Source organism: Zeus faber, assembly GCF_960531495.2.
Source record: "Zeus faber genome assembly, chromosome: 2".
Taxonomy (NCBI): Eukaryota; Metazoa; Chordata; class Actinopteri; order Zeiformes; family Zeidae; genus Zeus; species Zeus faber.
The window spans coordinates 7,085,920-7,101,293 of NC_137189.1; the positions used below are offsets into that span (position 1 = coordinate 7,085,920).

The 15,374-nt window shown below is 43.1% G+C and overlaps 1 protein-coding gene across 1 annotated transcript in view; it reads right to left on the reverse strand.

Moving 5' to 3' along the window:
* Positions 1-622: 622 nt before the first annotated feature.
* Positions 623-15,374, reverse strand: part of phip (PHIP subunit of CUL4-Ring ligase complex) — a gene marked incomplete at its 5' end in the record, with an annotated part of 61,771 nt that continues 47,019 nt past the window's right edge. Inside the window, 10 exons of the mRNA XM_079996918.1 lie at positions 623-4,582; positions 4,757-4,897; positions 8,897-9,132; positions 10,268-10,464; positions 10,680-10,832; positions 10,918-11,070; positions 11,204-11,263; positions 11,486-11,561; positions 12,661-12,786; positions 14,517-14,637. Coding sequence (XP_079853044.1) covers positions 3,747-4,582; positions 4,757-4,897; positions 8,897-9,132; positions 10,268-10,464; positions 10,680-10,832; positions 10,918-11,070; positions 11,204-11,263; positions 11,486-11,561; positions 12,661-12,786; positions 14,517-14,637 — 2,099 coding nt within the window. The 3' untranslated portion in view covers positions 623-3,746. The remainder of the gene's footprint in view (positions 4,583-4,756; positions 4,898-8,896; positions 9,133-10,267; positions 10,465-10,679; positions 10,833-10,917; positions 11,071-11,203; positions 11,264-11,485; positions 11,562-12,660; positions 12,787-14,516; positions 14,638-15,374) is intronic.

Here is a 15,374-nt window from a genome sequence, read left to right on the forward strand (position 1 = left end):
ATTATATTACATTTCTGCCAACCCTAACCCTAACCCTAACCTTTAAGTAGGAAAATAGATCTTTACAGACCCAGCCATAATTTGTAACATTAGTGACACCGTATTCATACTTGCTCACAGCCCCGGAATCAACATTGATTCAAGATTCAATAAGTTGGATCAATTGCATTTGTGCCTTTTATTTCTTTTGAGTCAATTAAATATGGGGGAAAATCGGTATCAGCGACCTTTCATTTCTATTTAATCACTGGGAAGATGGTTTAATACCAAATGACTGAAACTAAGGAGTAAGTGGCAAAAAATCTGTACATATTATGTAGGCTTATTATATTTTTATAATTTTATTGATATTATATTATGTAAGATCATTTGTATTATACGGTTATGTTGGCTCATATTTTTATTATTGGAGTTTTATAATATTATGTAGGCTCATTATATTTGTATTATTCTATTTTTATTATATTATAATTACGTAGGCTCATCATATTTTTATTATTTTATTTTCCTTATTTTATTATTATGTAGGTTGATCACAATTGTATTATTATATTTATTATATTATTATTATGTATCATATTTTTTTCCTTTGACCCTCAAAGATTTAACAGCAAGCCAGGTGTGAAAACACAACTGTTTATTTACTTAAAATATCAGTATGAACTAACAAGACAGCAGTACTCCCCTACACAAACATTGTAGAAGCTCAATTGGTTCACATGGAACGGAGTACGGACCGCTCCCCATGCCCGATGCCCCTCGAATAGCACAAAGAACACCCCACACGCCCACAGCGTCTCACATGGAGTCACCTCCGACTCGGACCGCGAGATTCCTTCAGATCAACAGAGCCCTGCAAACTTTTAGAAATAGAAAGTTAGGGACAAATAGATGTGGGTCTGAATGCGGCCGACGTGTCCCAAAGTAAGAAAGCTGATTAGGGAATGCAAGCTCACTTCCAGTGACCTTTCAGCTGCAAAGAAAATAATAACAATAAATATGTCCCTTCGGAAAGGGTTCAGCTCTAGCCTTCAATCGATTACAATCCCAAAATTTTGGAAGAAATACAGGAAATATCAGGAAGGAATTTCAGCTTAAAAAATACTAATATTTACTTTGAAGGCCATCGTGAAATTTCCTCAATATATTGATGGGAGGATTATGTAGTTACTTTTAGATGTTTTCTACAAAGTCGACAACTTATCCCAGATCGGTTGTAAATGGTGGATGCATGCAGATATCTGATGAAGAGGAGGCCGTGGCAGGTTTGTATATACTAGGGGTCAACTGGAGGTAGAAAAGCTAATGCACTTTCCCAACTCTCTGTTAAATAGGGACCCTAAACAGGCACAGTTGCCTCAAGATTGACAAATTCACTGTGTTTAAAAAGCTTCTGGCAACGGAAAGGGTTTTCTAGTATAGCTTGCAGAGATAGCCTTGCAAACAATACCAATGTATTTTAAGAAAAAAATCTCTATAAATAATAATAACAACATACCAATATACCAACATCTATATTGACATAACCTGTACTAAAACACTAATCTGCCAACCCACATCTAATGGTATTTTGTTGGCTGCATTATCTTCCCATGTTTGGGATGTTCCATCACTGAGCTTTGACATGAGATCTAACAGGTGTAGAGCCATCGACCAGAACACTGCAAATACAGTACACTGATTAAAAACACCAAAAAACCCTTTTCTGTCAAAGATGCCTTTGATTAAACCACAGAGCAGTTTGTTTCATATCATATTTTATCATCCTATGAGCACAGCAGAGTGAAAACATCATTCCAGCACAATAAAATTCACCCAACAGATAAAAACCACAGACATGTTAACCGTTTATGGCAGGGACATAGGACACAGGGTCAAAAACTGCGGATAGGATCGAGGTAAGGTTCCTCGACCTCACTTTGGGAACATTAAAATGGATTCAGAAAATAATAACAACAATCATAAATCATAAAAAAACAAAAAAAAAAAACAAAAAAAACAAACAAACAAACAAACAAAAAAAAACACATTCAAAAGGTTCCAAAACCGCAGTGCCCAGAGCTGGTGGCCGTTAATCAATATCTGTACTCGTCTGTACTTGCGATCTTGTGAACTTGGCTTGGCGCGATCTGAGGTTCAAAAGCACGGGGGCTAAGAACTAAAGCTAAGAATCCCGGAGGTGTCCTTGCTTGGCCAGATGGATTGGCACAGGCGTCCATAGCGTTCCCTCCAACGACACTACAAATGGAGGGAGACCGGAGAGAGAGTCAGAACTCAGCGGGCATCCTCTCCATGGACACGGGTCCGCTTCTTTGAGTACGTTGTGAAAGTGCTCGGACATGCGTGGCAGAAACTTGTTATATGCGTGTGGTACGCTCACCGTAGAAAAAGTTGTATAAACATTTAATAGTTATTTTTCATCTGTTTACAATAAGATTCATTTAAAATATACAAGCTTGCTTCCTCGGAATTGCACCGGCAACCGGGCTGCGGTGGAGTGCGTCTCAAAGCTCGTAGGCCACAGCTCCGCCCGCTGTACCTCGGGTTTAAACTCACAATAAGTTGGTTATAGTTGGATAATATATTGACATGAATATTGGTATGTTTACAACAACAGTAAAATCTTTTTTTTGACTGTTATAAATTCCTTTCCCCCAGAGCTTTAACAATCAAACTATATGCCACTGTTTGTACGCTAAAAGTGAATGACACACTCACACACCATGGGTCTTTACACATAGAGGCACGTGTGCTTTTCAGGCGCGCGCACACACACACACACACACACACACACACACACACACACACACACACACACACACACACACACACACACACACACACACACACACACACACACACACACACACACACACACACACACACACACACACAGGGAAAAAAGGCACAAGGTATTGCTAATGTACAGGACACATTGGATCATGTCTTTCCATACATTTAGAATATTCTTTCACCCATGCAACATGTTTTGTTTCCCTCAAAGATTTAAAAACAGCTTTGAGAGGAAACGCCTCTTTACTCGTTCTCTCTGTAGTCGACATGCAGGAGAAAGAACAAAAACAGAAACAAAACAACACACCCAAACACACAAGAGGGTAAACAAAGCCTACAGATCCTTAGTACCCACCGGGGCACACCATTTGGTATTTCAGCGCAGACGGACGCACTCGGGTCAGCTCGGCGGCTTTGCCAACGTTAAGACTTCCGAAGCAGAAGAGCCAAACATTGAGTACAAATTTTACAAAAGCAGAGACAGCGTTTCTAAAAAAAAAAAAAAAAAAAGAAAAAAAAAAAGAGAGAGAAAAAAAAAGAAAGAAATGACAATAAAAGTTTGTGACCGCGGAAAGAGTCGAAGGACTATGCCGTGCCGGATGTGTGTCCCGATCATGGGCTCTGCAGGTAAACTCGCTTAAATGTTCCTTCGATTTTAAGCGGTTTTGAGGTTTTTCCCTGCAATTGCGATTTTTTTTTGTCTGTTTTTCTTAGTCTGTTTGTGACTAGGCGCGTCTCCCTCAGCCTGACGGAGACATCGGGAGGAATTGGGCGGACAGTGCCCGCTTCGCCCGGAGGATCCAACATGGACCGATACCGCGGGGAGAGTCCGGACTGCACCGAAACGCCGTGTCTTCATCAGCCTTCCTGTGCCGAGAGGAGCCGGCACGACCGCTCCAGCCCAGTGAAATAGTCCAAACAGTACGGTGTGTCCAGCTCATCCGTTGCCGCGGTTACCAGCCGATCAGGTTGGCTTTGGCCTTCTCTGTGAGCTTGCGCACGCGGCCCTTGGACGAGGTGCCGAAGGTGATGGATGAGTCCTCGAACAGCAGCTGCCTCTGCTCCTCCTCGGAGTCCTCCTCCACGTACCACGCCGAGCGGCGGCCCTGGTTCCGTGTCCGCATCGACCCCGCACACCCTCTCCCCCCCTCCGCCGGCCCCTCCTCCTGCTCCTCTTCCTCTTCCTCCTCCTCCTCCTCCTCCTCGCCACCCTCCTCCAAGTCCTCCTCCTCCTCCTCCTCCTCCTCCTCCTCCTGTGGGGGCTCTCTGCGATGGGAGCGCTGGACAGGGGCCCGGGGAGCCGGGGGAGCCGGGGGTGTCACCACCTCCTCGTTGGCCCTGCGGCTGCTCCGCCTCAGCGGGGAGGGGTCGGACGATTCTACGGGAGGCGGGAGAGGTGGGGTTGTTTCCTCCGCCCTTGCAAGCCGCGGCCGGCCGCGTCGCCTGGGCGTCGTCGGCGAGGCCGGGCTGGGGGCGTCCACCTCCTGTGCGGAGGAAGCCCCTCCCTCGTCGCCAGTGGATTGGTCGTGCTCGTCCTCCGGTGTGGCGCTTCGGCGGTCGCTCCTCCTCCTCCGTCCCTCAGGCTCTGGTTTGCTTTTCCGGCCTCGCTTCTTGCCGGGTGGGCGACCTCGGGGTCGCGGGGAGCTTGCTGGGCTCGTGGCGAGGTCGGGGGGGCTCGCCGGGGTTTCGGATCTCAGCCGCCGCCCCCTCTTGCTGACACCCACGGTCACATGGCCACCATGGCCGTTCAGGTGAGCGGTGCTCTGAGATGAACTGCTGCTAGGGGGGCCTGTCGGGAGAAAAACGGTAAGGATTAGGATGCTCAAGAAAAAATACTCAAACTTAAAACTCAAATCTCCCCTTTTAATTTTTGACATTATTTCATTTTTATTTCATTTTTTTTTTTTACATTTCTTTATTTTGTTATTATTTTTATTTTATTAGAAAAAAAGGTTTCTCTTACCTGGTGTGTGTCGTACAGGGGTCCTGAGTTTGCGCCGTGTGCTGCCTCCACTGCTGCTCTCTGTGGCTGTAGAGCGGTCCGCCTCTGGAGGCGTGGACACCGACACAGAGTTGTGACCACGTAACAGTCGAGTAGATGTCTCTGATGGGAGAGGAAAAAGGAAGTCTTTCTGTTACACACTAGATAGGGACAGTACAAGGTAAGTAGGGATAAGGTAAATGTTAGCTACTGTGTACAGTATACAAGCCCAGACGCTAAGGTCTATGCTTGGGGTTGCTTCACTGTACACGGTCCAGGGAGACATTTCAAAGATTGATATATTGATCTTTGATTGATTTTGATGTATTGATTTTTCATAAAAAATCTCATCATTATTATCATTTGTATATTTGCAATATAACTATAATAAGAAGCAGCCGATGCGATACTCAACTTCACAGTTTCCTACTATGTAATGTGGAATATCCACACATTGTCCAGTAATGCATTGTCTGTTTTTAAAGTGCAGCAAGGAAGATTTGTTATTTTGCCTCATTCTGTTACTCAAACAAAATGAGTAGTGTTGGCTTAGATTGAGCAGAATGACAATTTAATCACCAATCGACTCAATCGATCGGCAGTTGACATTAATAACAGACGATTTTTTTTTCTTCTTATCCGCCAGTAAAAATTGGAGTGTACCGTGTAAGTGCAGTTCACCGTGTTATGAAACTGACTGCAGGAGCATAGAGGAAGCGGAGGGAGAGAGCCGCTCTCGCCTCCTCCGCTCAGAGTTGTTTTGAGCGCCTTTCACACATAGTTCCCAGTAAATTACTGGGATAACCTTTCCGGCACCGCTAGCAAGTTTCACTATTCACACATGCAGCCACATTCAGGAACATTTCCGTCTTGCGCCTTTTCACACATGCTATGATAATGCAGGAATAGATGGGGCAAGGGACAGCCCAGCAGGAGTCACCCGGTGCAGTCCGCACCCGGACAGAGCAGCAGCGCACAGAGCGACGCACGGAGAAAGCTCATTCATAGGCTGCTTCACCCAAAGTGTGGGAAGGCGTTAGGCCCACGGCCTCCCAGCCCCACTAGAGGCTGCTCTTGACCCATCTGCAGCTCCTCCCTTAGGCCAATTTCACACACCTGGGATCAATCACCTTCATCACCCACACAGTATTTATTCTCCAGCTCCCCAGTCACTCATTGCCAGACCGTCAACTAGCTTACCCAAGTTGTACTGCTACTGGCCAGCTCCTAGCTCCTAGCCCCTTGTTCCAAGTTCCTAGTTTATGTCTCCTTGTTTCGTTTTACCCTAACCTGCTTGTCTCCTCTCGTCGACCAAGTCTATCAGTCCCTCTCAATCCAGCCCGGTTAACCTGCTTCTCTCCTCTCGTCGACCAAGTCTGTCCGTCCCTCTCCATCCAGCCCGGTTCCCCGTCTCTCCATCCGGATCCCGGACCCTTCCTTCCCGGTGGTCATCATCCCTGCCCTGCCCTGCTCCATCTCTACCTGACCGGGTGTCCCCCCCCCCCATCTCCAGCGGGTGGTCTAATGAACATCCTTCATCTGCAAGGAGCGCTATCGCAGGTCCTTCCTTCCTGCGGCTGTCAGACTGTATAACCAATGTGCTGTGCACACGAAAAAGTGAAATTTTTTTTATATTAAAAAAATCCCTGATGTGCAATGTGTCAAGATATGTGCAATACACTTAGTACTCTGGTTCCTATTTATGGTGATTTTTTTTTATTTCTGATGTTTCTATATATTTTATTTATATTCTATATATATTCTCTTTTTTCTGCTGTCCCCTTTTTGCTTCTGAAACGATGTAAATTTCCCCGTTGTGGGACTAATAAAGGTTTATCTTATTCTTATCTTAAATATACACTCGACGGACCACCGAGTGGAGCACACGAGTCTCCAAGTGCGCCGGCCGAGGTGGGGGGTATCTTTCATTCCGTGCCACAGTACCTTTCATCACTTTTATTGCGCCGCGGAGTTTCGTGAGACACGCCAACGTCCGCAGTGGAAAAGCGGTATCTTCACCAGACTGGTGGGTGCGAAGTGCGCACACGCCGGTTACCGACTCCCATGCCCGTTTTCCTGTTATTATTTTAGATCTACTAAGTTTTGTTTGTTTCCTATTTGTATGAAACTAAAAGTGAGTCTCCACTGTCCTGTGCCGCATCACGCACACCTCCCTGTTACTTTCCGTTGCTATGGGACTTAATTGAGTAAAAACTGGATGTTTTTTATGTAAATATTAAATGCTGCTCTTCTGTAACGGGGAGGCCGCATTTTCCCCATTACATTACATTCTTTGCAAAATAGTTGTCCCAAAATAGAAGAAATGCTGGGACCTAAAAATTAGGTCATTTTCCAAAAAAAGCTTGAGATCATCTGGCGCTGTTCATCGTATGAAAATGGTCTTAATCACTTCCTTCTGTGTTATAAAAAAATGTAATATAAATAAACACAAATAAGTAATTATTGAAAAAAAAAATGTGCATGGAAATAGCACAGCAGCACAATGTTCCTCAAGGTACGGTCGCACCATCGGCGCACAATCGCTGCAAATCGTTAAGCTGCAATGCATTTCAAAAGGGCTTCATCTGGCTGCAGGGGGCGGAGTTACGTTAGGCCACCAGCTCACGGCTTCACGAGGAGAGTTGAGCAGACTTCAACCTCATGCAAATGAGCTGCGCCGGGCACCAGACATTGGGAGGGAAGATACGCTGATCCTTGGAAAATTGGAGGCCTGGACCCCTGCATAATTGTTCATGATTAAGCTTTAATTTAAAATGAAAAACGTCCTTGAAAACTATTGATAAAATAAGGAACACGTAGGGCTTGACAATATGGCCAAAGATTTTATCATATTTTTTAAATTGATCAATGTCAATATTTATCACGATACATATTTATAATTAATAATGAAGCCCAATTGACAGTTTAAAATGTACTCGCATGGCTTTACCTTAGACACCGAATAAATAAAATAAAAAATATGTAAACGAAAAAAGAGATAAAGAAAGTAAATAATAATGTATATCATCATCATTGTCCTCTGAGAACAATCCTAATTGTTCCCGAATCTGCGCTCTGTAATTATATGTGGGGACGTTTGGCGTAGACCGAGGGACTCTCTCCGATTGTGTCGAACCAGACGTCACTGAAAATCGCGGATTCTTTCTTTAATCGCTCTCCGGATCAGTGCGACAACTCTGTATTGGATTGAGACATGGAAAGCCCTGGAGAAGTGTCCTGTAGTTCAACTAAACATTTCGCTGCTGTACGATTGGCCGTTTGTATCACATGGTTGTTTCTCTGCTATACGATTGGCTGTTTGTGTCACATGGTTGTTTCTCTGCTGTATGATTGGCTGTTTGTATCACATGGTTGTTTCTCTGCTGTACGATTGGCTGTTTGTGTCACATGGTTGTTGCTCTGTTGTATGATTGGCTGTTCGTCACATGGTTGTTTCTCTGCTGTACGATTAGCTGTTAGTGTCACATGGTTGTTTCTCTGCTGTATGATTGGTTGTTCGTCACATGGTTGTTTCTCTGGTGTACGATTGGCTGTTTGTGTGGCATCTTTGTAGGTAGAGGAAAACAGACTAAATAAAACTGTATTGAAAACAAATCTCAATAATTTATCATCGTTACAGTGGAAGATTTTATCATGAAAATGATCTAGATCGTTTTATCACCCAGCCCTAGGAACATATCATTTTATGTTTCTCCGACAAGGACAATTCTTTATTTTAAGGGATGGATGGCAAGACTAGTTATGTAGTTTATTCAAGAGGTCATTTATTTTGCGAAGTAAAAAGCTCTACCATTTTAATTTTAAAAAAGTGCACACGGCACCAACGATCTATACAATGTATATTATATATGGAAAAGGAGAAAGGTTTGAAATGTTTGGCGCGCCCACGACAGCCACTGTTTTGAGCCGACGCCTACAAAAACCAGGGCCACGGAGACCTGACAACAAGACGAGGGTGACCTTGCTTCACACCGCAGTGCCGTCGCCAGCGGTGTGACCTTAGCATCAGAAGTGTACGAGGAGACATCAGCTGTTTGCAGGGAAAAGGGAGGTCCTAATTCAGCCCCTCCGCCATTCATTCACACGTGTGTGCGTTCTCACCTGCAGCATTTTGGGCCTCGCCTGCTGGAGTATGCAAGGAAGACGGCGGCGAGTGTGTGGAGTGTCGCGCCGCGCTGCGCGTTCTCCCCGCCGCGTGTGTGTCGGCTTTGCCGTTGAGCAGCTGCGGCGAGGGTTTGGCGGGGAGGTTCTGTCGGAGCGAGGCCGGTCGTGATGGAGCCGGCGAAAGCTCGCTTCTCCCCGATGTTCGGGATGAGACGCGCCGCTTCCTCTCCGGGCTGAAGGCAACGCAGAAGAGATTGTTTGTTGTTTAAAACATTTTAGTTACTGTCTCATATTAGCTAAAATGTATATTATCAACATATTAGACGATAATAATAATACCTCTTTATATTTTGTCACACAGCTCTGTGGGATATTAAATTATGATTGGTCCATGGCGGCGGATCAGTGGCCATTTCTTTCTGAATAATGACTGCCTGTCAATAATGACTGTGACCATAGGCAACTACTTCTCTGCCTAGTCACCCTAAGTAGCCCTTGATCACACTAGCAAATTGCTACAAAGAAACTACAATGGAGGACCAGAAGAGATAAATGCAGAAATCAATATAAAAATCCCCATCTTCCATGTCCAATGAAACATTAATAACAGTAAATAGGTTAGTCATATGTAGGGTGAATGTGTTTTTAGTTTACTATGCTTTGTTCGCTACATACAACTAAATACTATAATTAAATTAATTTCAAATCAATATTCTGCGTCAATCTATCAATTTATTTGGTAAGTAGCAGGATAATGTACAGTGACCCGTTCGTTATCGCAAAGTAACCTTTGTTTCACCGTGAACCCATTATCCCTTATTTATCATCTTTCAGGGGTGAAATAAGGCATCATTACATTATATCCGATACACAGTTTTGTTTCAATGATGATAGTAAAATATGACCCCTGATATCCATTACATAACCTCATAGTTCAATATGTGACGAGCCATTGCTGGATTCTGTCATATATTTCATAGCATTCTCTCATATATAAGATTTCATGATACATCAATACAGTTTAAAATTCTCAATGAACATTCTGATGATAAATTATTAAATATTGTCTGTCCCTAAGTTCAATAATGGTTCCAGAGTAGAAGAAACTCCCTATGGCATCTCTACGAGGACCAACTAGCAGGAATATTCCATCCACAGGAGCTATGAAGTTCAATACAAATCGATAAAGTTATAGCATGTTCATGATCACAGAAGGATGTTTTAAACGAATATCTATAATCATTTGCTTGTCCTCACAAGGAGCTCGCCATATTGTCTTTCGGAGATTATTCATTTCAAGCAGTTCTTAACATTAATATATTAAACTCTGAGTTTGAAACCAGGTCCAGTTTTTAAACATGGTTCTACCTGGATGCGGTGCTGCTGGCAGGAGATTCACTCCTCCTCCTCCTCCTCTTCATGGCGTGACGTGTCTGTCTGTCCGTGGTGTGCCGTGTCTGCCGGGTCAGTTTGTCCGTCAGTCCGTGGATGGCTTTGTAGTCCGCCAAGATGGAGCTGACATGCTCCTCGAACAAGGCGGAGAGCCGCAGACTCATACTGTAGATCTGAGGGCGTAGGACACAATAATCAACTTAAGTTAGTTGTGTCATCCACCACAGACGATCTTGGATTTACACTTCAATATGTTGATATTATTGATATGCATTTGCAATGGCTCCTGGTTTCGGTTTACTGTATTTTGTGTGTGTGTGTGTGTGTGTGTGTGTGTGTGTGTGTGTGTGTGTATGTGTGTGTGTGTGTGTGTGTGTGTGTGTCTTACCCGTGACTTTTTGCTGGGTGTGTAAGCTTTGGAGTTGCTGAATATGAGACGGATATCTTTGCAGAGGTGGATGGGAGACTGGTACTTCCCCTCGGTGAGCGTGCTGAGAACGGTGGCAAAGTCCATGGGCGACTCCACAATCTCCAGGTAGTCCTGCGCAAAACCGGGGGGCAAGTTGAAACAAGAGAAAAGGGAGAGAGCGCAAGTGAAGGCAAAGAAGGAAAGAAGCAACAGGTACCGGGTACTCCTGCAGGTCCACCGGCTCTCTGAAGGGCTCAGAGTCTTCACACTGGAAGATGAGGTCCAGCAGCTCCTTACAGCGCCCCCGCCAGGCCTGGGGGTCGTATGATGGAGGCCGCGTTCGCAGCTGGCGCCGTATGGGCCGACGGCTCTGCAAAGTAATAAAAACAATAAAAAAAAAATTAAAAAAATAGAAAAAAGAGACATAGGAAAATAGGAATTGCGTTTACTTAACGTGTAATCACTGGAGGGAATGTGTACAGATTTGCTTTGAGTTATCTGACCTTTTGGTTTCTTGTGGATGTTCCAGGAGCATTATCTTCATCATCTTCCTCCTCCTCATCCTGCAGTATCATAAAAAAATAATAATTTCATACTCCTTGCAGGCTGGATCATGTAAGGTCATTCATTATTCATTGGTTTGAAATACTGCACATTTAAGTTTGTTAATAATTTAAGTCAAATTTATCCCATAAATCAATATACAAAATTAACATATTCCGATACATAATATTATGGGTACTAGGTTTCCAACTCATACAGGTGAACTGTGCAAGCAAACACACCTCATCTTCAGAATCTGAGAAGGTGGCTTTCTTCATGGTTTTGTAGAGGGGGACGAGGTCCGTCAGACTTTGGTCCCTGCACAAAAAAACAATGGAAGAGCTGAAACAATTACTGAGAAAAAATAAAAAACAAAAAGACTGCACAACCTCCAGGTGAATTTGTACATAAAGTGGTTGGTATATCCTTACTGTTTTTGTATTTGTATTTTTAAGGTCTATTGTCATTCTGTTTAATGTTTAATTTTAGGTTTCATTTTTCTATAAGTTTGTGTCCATTTCTTTAGGCTTATATTAAATGTTTTGTCAGGTTATTGTACACTGCCATTTTTTCCAGGTTCAGCATACCGGTTCACTGCTTTATTTCAGTTATTTCAGTTTATTTCAGTTTATTTCAGTTTATTTCAGTTGTTGAATGACAACATTTTTCAGGTTTATCATGTTATTATTATTTTTTTTATTTTATATATTATATATATTCTGTTATTCAAGATTCAAGATTCAAGATTTTTATTTATCACATACATATACATACTTTCATACATATATGCAGTGAAATGAAATGTTATTTGTTAAGTCAAATATTTTGTTGTTTATCGTTAGGGTAAGTGTATATTTATACAGTTGTATATGGTGTCATATTTTATTGTGTACAGTGAACAATTACTGTGTTTAATATATTTCTTATTTAAATTCTGCTTTCCTTTTTTTTACAGTGATCAAGAATCAAATAAAAAAATGAATAATTCTGTTGTGAGCTTGGTATCACATCATTTCCTGTGTTATTTCTTGCATGTTTTCGTGACAAATCGAGTTTGGAGACCCCACAGACTCGTGGGGGATTCCTCCTGGTGAAAGATCTTGTAATGTGTGAGCCCCTGTCGCCGATCAGTCATGTAGTGTGAAACCACAAAACTGCAAGATTCCTGATCACAAGACAGAAGGTTGTGTAGTGTGAACAGTACAGCAATCTGACCACTTTGAAAGTCGTGTAGTGTGCCCATGGCCATGAGACCTCAAAAACTATCACATTGAAAATGGTTTTAATTGACTTTTTTTTTAACCTCCATCTGTTAAATCAGTTTAATGTTGCTTTGAGGTGGAACTTTCCTTTAAAACAGGTCTCATAAACTAAGGAACCCTTTTTGGGGTCAGCGAGCGGTGTACAACCAACTCACTTGATGAACTGCAGCATGAGGTCGGAGACGAACTTGGCAGTGGTGACGATGAACGCTCCAGGCTCGTTGAAGGTTTGGGCGTTGTGCTCAATATAGCGAACCTCCCACATGAGGGACGACATGCGCCTGAAATGGAAAAGAAGAACTGTTTACCTTGTGTTCTCGCTCTCGCTTTCTCAATCTCTCTGACGTACTCCATCCTTTGTTCTCGACTACAGTGGGGCAAAAAAGTATTTAGTCAGCCACCAATTGTGCAAGTTCTCTGACTTAAAAAGGAGAGAGGCCTGTAATTTTCATCATAGGTACACTTCGACTATGAGAGACAAAATGGAGGGAAAGAATCCAGGAAATCACATTGTAGGATTTTTAATGAATTAATTGGTAAATTCCTCGGTAAAATTAGTATTTGGTCACCTACAAACAAGAAAGATTTCTGGCTTTCACAGACCTGTAACTTTTTCTTTAAGAGGCTCCTCTGTCCTCCACTCGTTACCTGTATTAATGGCACCTGTTTGAACTCGTTATCAGTATAAAAGACACCTGTCCACAACCTCAAACAGTCACACTCCAAACTCCACTATGGCCAAGACCAAAGAGCTGTCAAAGGAGACCAGAAACAAAATTGTAGACCTGCACCAGGCTGGGAAGACTGAATCTGCAATAGGTAAGCAGCTTGTTGTGAAGAAATCAACTGTGGGAGCAATTATTAGAAAATGGAAAACATACAAGACCACTGATAATCTCCCTCGATCTGGGGCTCCACGCAAGATCTCACCCGTGGGGTCAAAATGATCACAAGAACGGTGAGCAAACATCCCAGAACCACACGGGGGGACCTAGTGAATGACCTGCAGAGAGCTGGGACCAAAGTAACAAAGGCTACCATCAGTAACACACTACGCCGCCAGGGACTCAAATCCTGCAGTGCCAGACGTGTCCCCCTGCTTAAGCCAGTACATGTCCAGGCCCGTCTGAAGTTTACTAGAGAGCATTTGGATGATCCAGAAGAGGATTGGGAGAATGTCATATGGTCAGATGAAACCAAAATAGAACTTTTTGGTAAGAACTCAACTTGTTGTGTTTGGAGGAGAAAGAAAGCTGAGTTGCATCCAAAGAACACCATACCTACTGTGAAGCATGGGGGTGGAAACATCATGCTTTGGGGCTGTTTTTCTGCAAAGGGACCAGGACGACTGATCCGTGTAAAGGAAAGAATGAATGGGGCCATGTATCGTGAGATTTTGAGTGAAAACCTCCTTCCATCAGCAAGGGCATTGAAGATGAAACGTGGCTGGGTCTTTCAGCATGACAATGATCCCAAACACACCGCCCGGGCAACGAAGGAGTGGCTTCGTAAGAAGCATTTCAAGGTCCTGGAGTGGCCTAGCCAGTCTCCAGATCTCAACCCCATAGAAAATCTTTGGAGGGAGTTGAAAGTCCGTGTTGCCCAGCGACAGCCCCAAAACATCACTGCTCTAGAGGAGATCTGCATGGAGGAATGGGCCAAAATACCAGCAACAGTGTGTGAAAACCTTGTGAAGACTTACAGAAAATGTTTTACCTCTGTCATTGCAAACAAAGGGTATATAACAAAGTATTGAGATGAACTTTTGTTATTGACCAAATACTTATTTTCCACCATAATTTGCAAATAAATTCTTTAAAAATCAGACAATGTGATTTTCTGGATTTTTTTTCTCATTTTGTCTCTCATAGTTGAGGTATACCTATGATGAAAATAACAGGCTTCTCTCATCTTTTTAAGTGGGAGAACTTGCACAATTGGTGGCTGACTAAATACTTTTTTGCCGCACTGTATATCTGCCACATACACCAACAGACCAGGCAGTGCGTACCTGTAGAAGCGGTTCTCCAGCCTTTGGCGGATGGTGCTCAGGTCAGTGACGTAGGCGACTACGGTGCAGTACGTAGGATAGGCTTGTAGGTCCACGGGAAATGCGAATGGCGCTGCGACATCTGAGGGCGTGTGAGTGACAGAGCGGAGTTGGTGGAATTAAAAACAGCTCAAATATTCATCAAAAAGAGTTTTACCTGAATCAGAAGTACTAACACACATGAAAATCCTTTAACGTGTCATATATTAACATATATGCTCTTCCCTCTCAGCACAACTTTCACATTCACAATTGAAACTGGTTCATCTGGTCCTGGCCCTTGCAAAAATGTATAATGGTGGTGTTTGGGAAAGTTATTGACATGTGATCTAGGGTCTATATTAAGTGAAAGACAACCACGTCATACAGGGAATAAAGAACATCAAATTTTAAATCCAAGCAATGTCTCGTATTCATTTAGCATGTCCCTTTTGGCAAAGCACATGAAAAGCATAGATAGGATAATATAGAAACCATTACTAAAATACAGAAACCAAAGAGGCCACATGAAGAAGCCAAACTTCATTCTGTGCTCAGATATAGATATTGATATGTACAGATAAAGTGTTGAGATTTTACATGTGTAGTACAGCCTTTCAGGACTATGAACAGTCACTCCCTCTAGCTGCCACTAGAGGGCGCCTGCAGATAAACTTTTTAGACGTTGCAGAAATACGTCACTGGTTGATGTGTGATTAAGTGACTTCACAGCAATGTGTGTGTAACTACCATAATATCTAAAATAATAAAATTGCAAATGATTGCCGTCAGCACACAATGCCCCCAACAGACTCATGTTGATGTGTTCAGTGCTGAGTG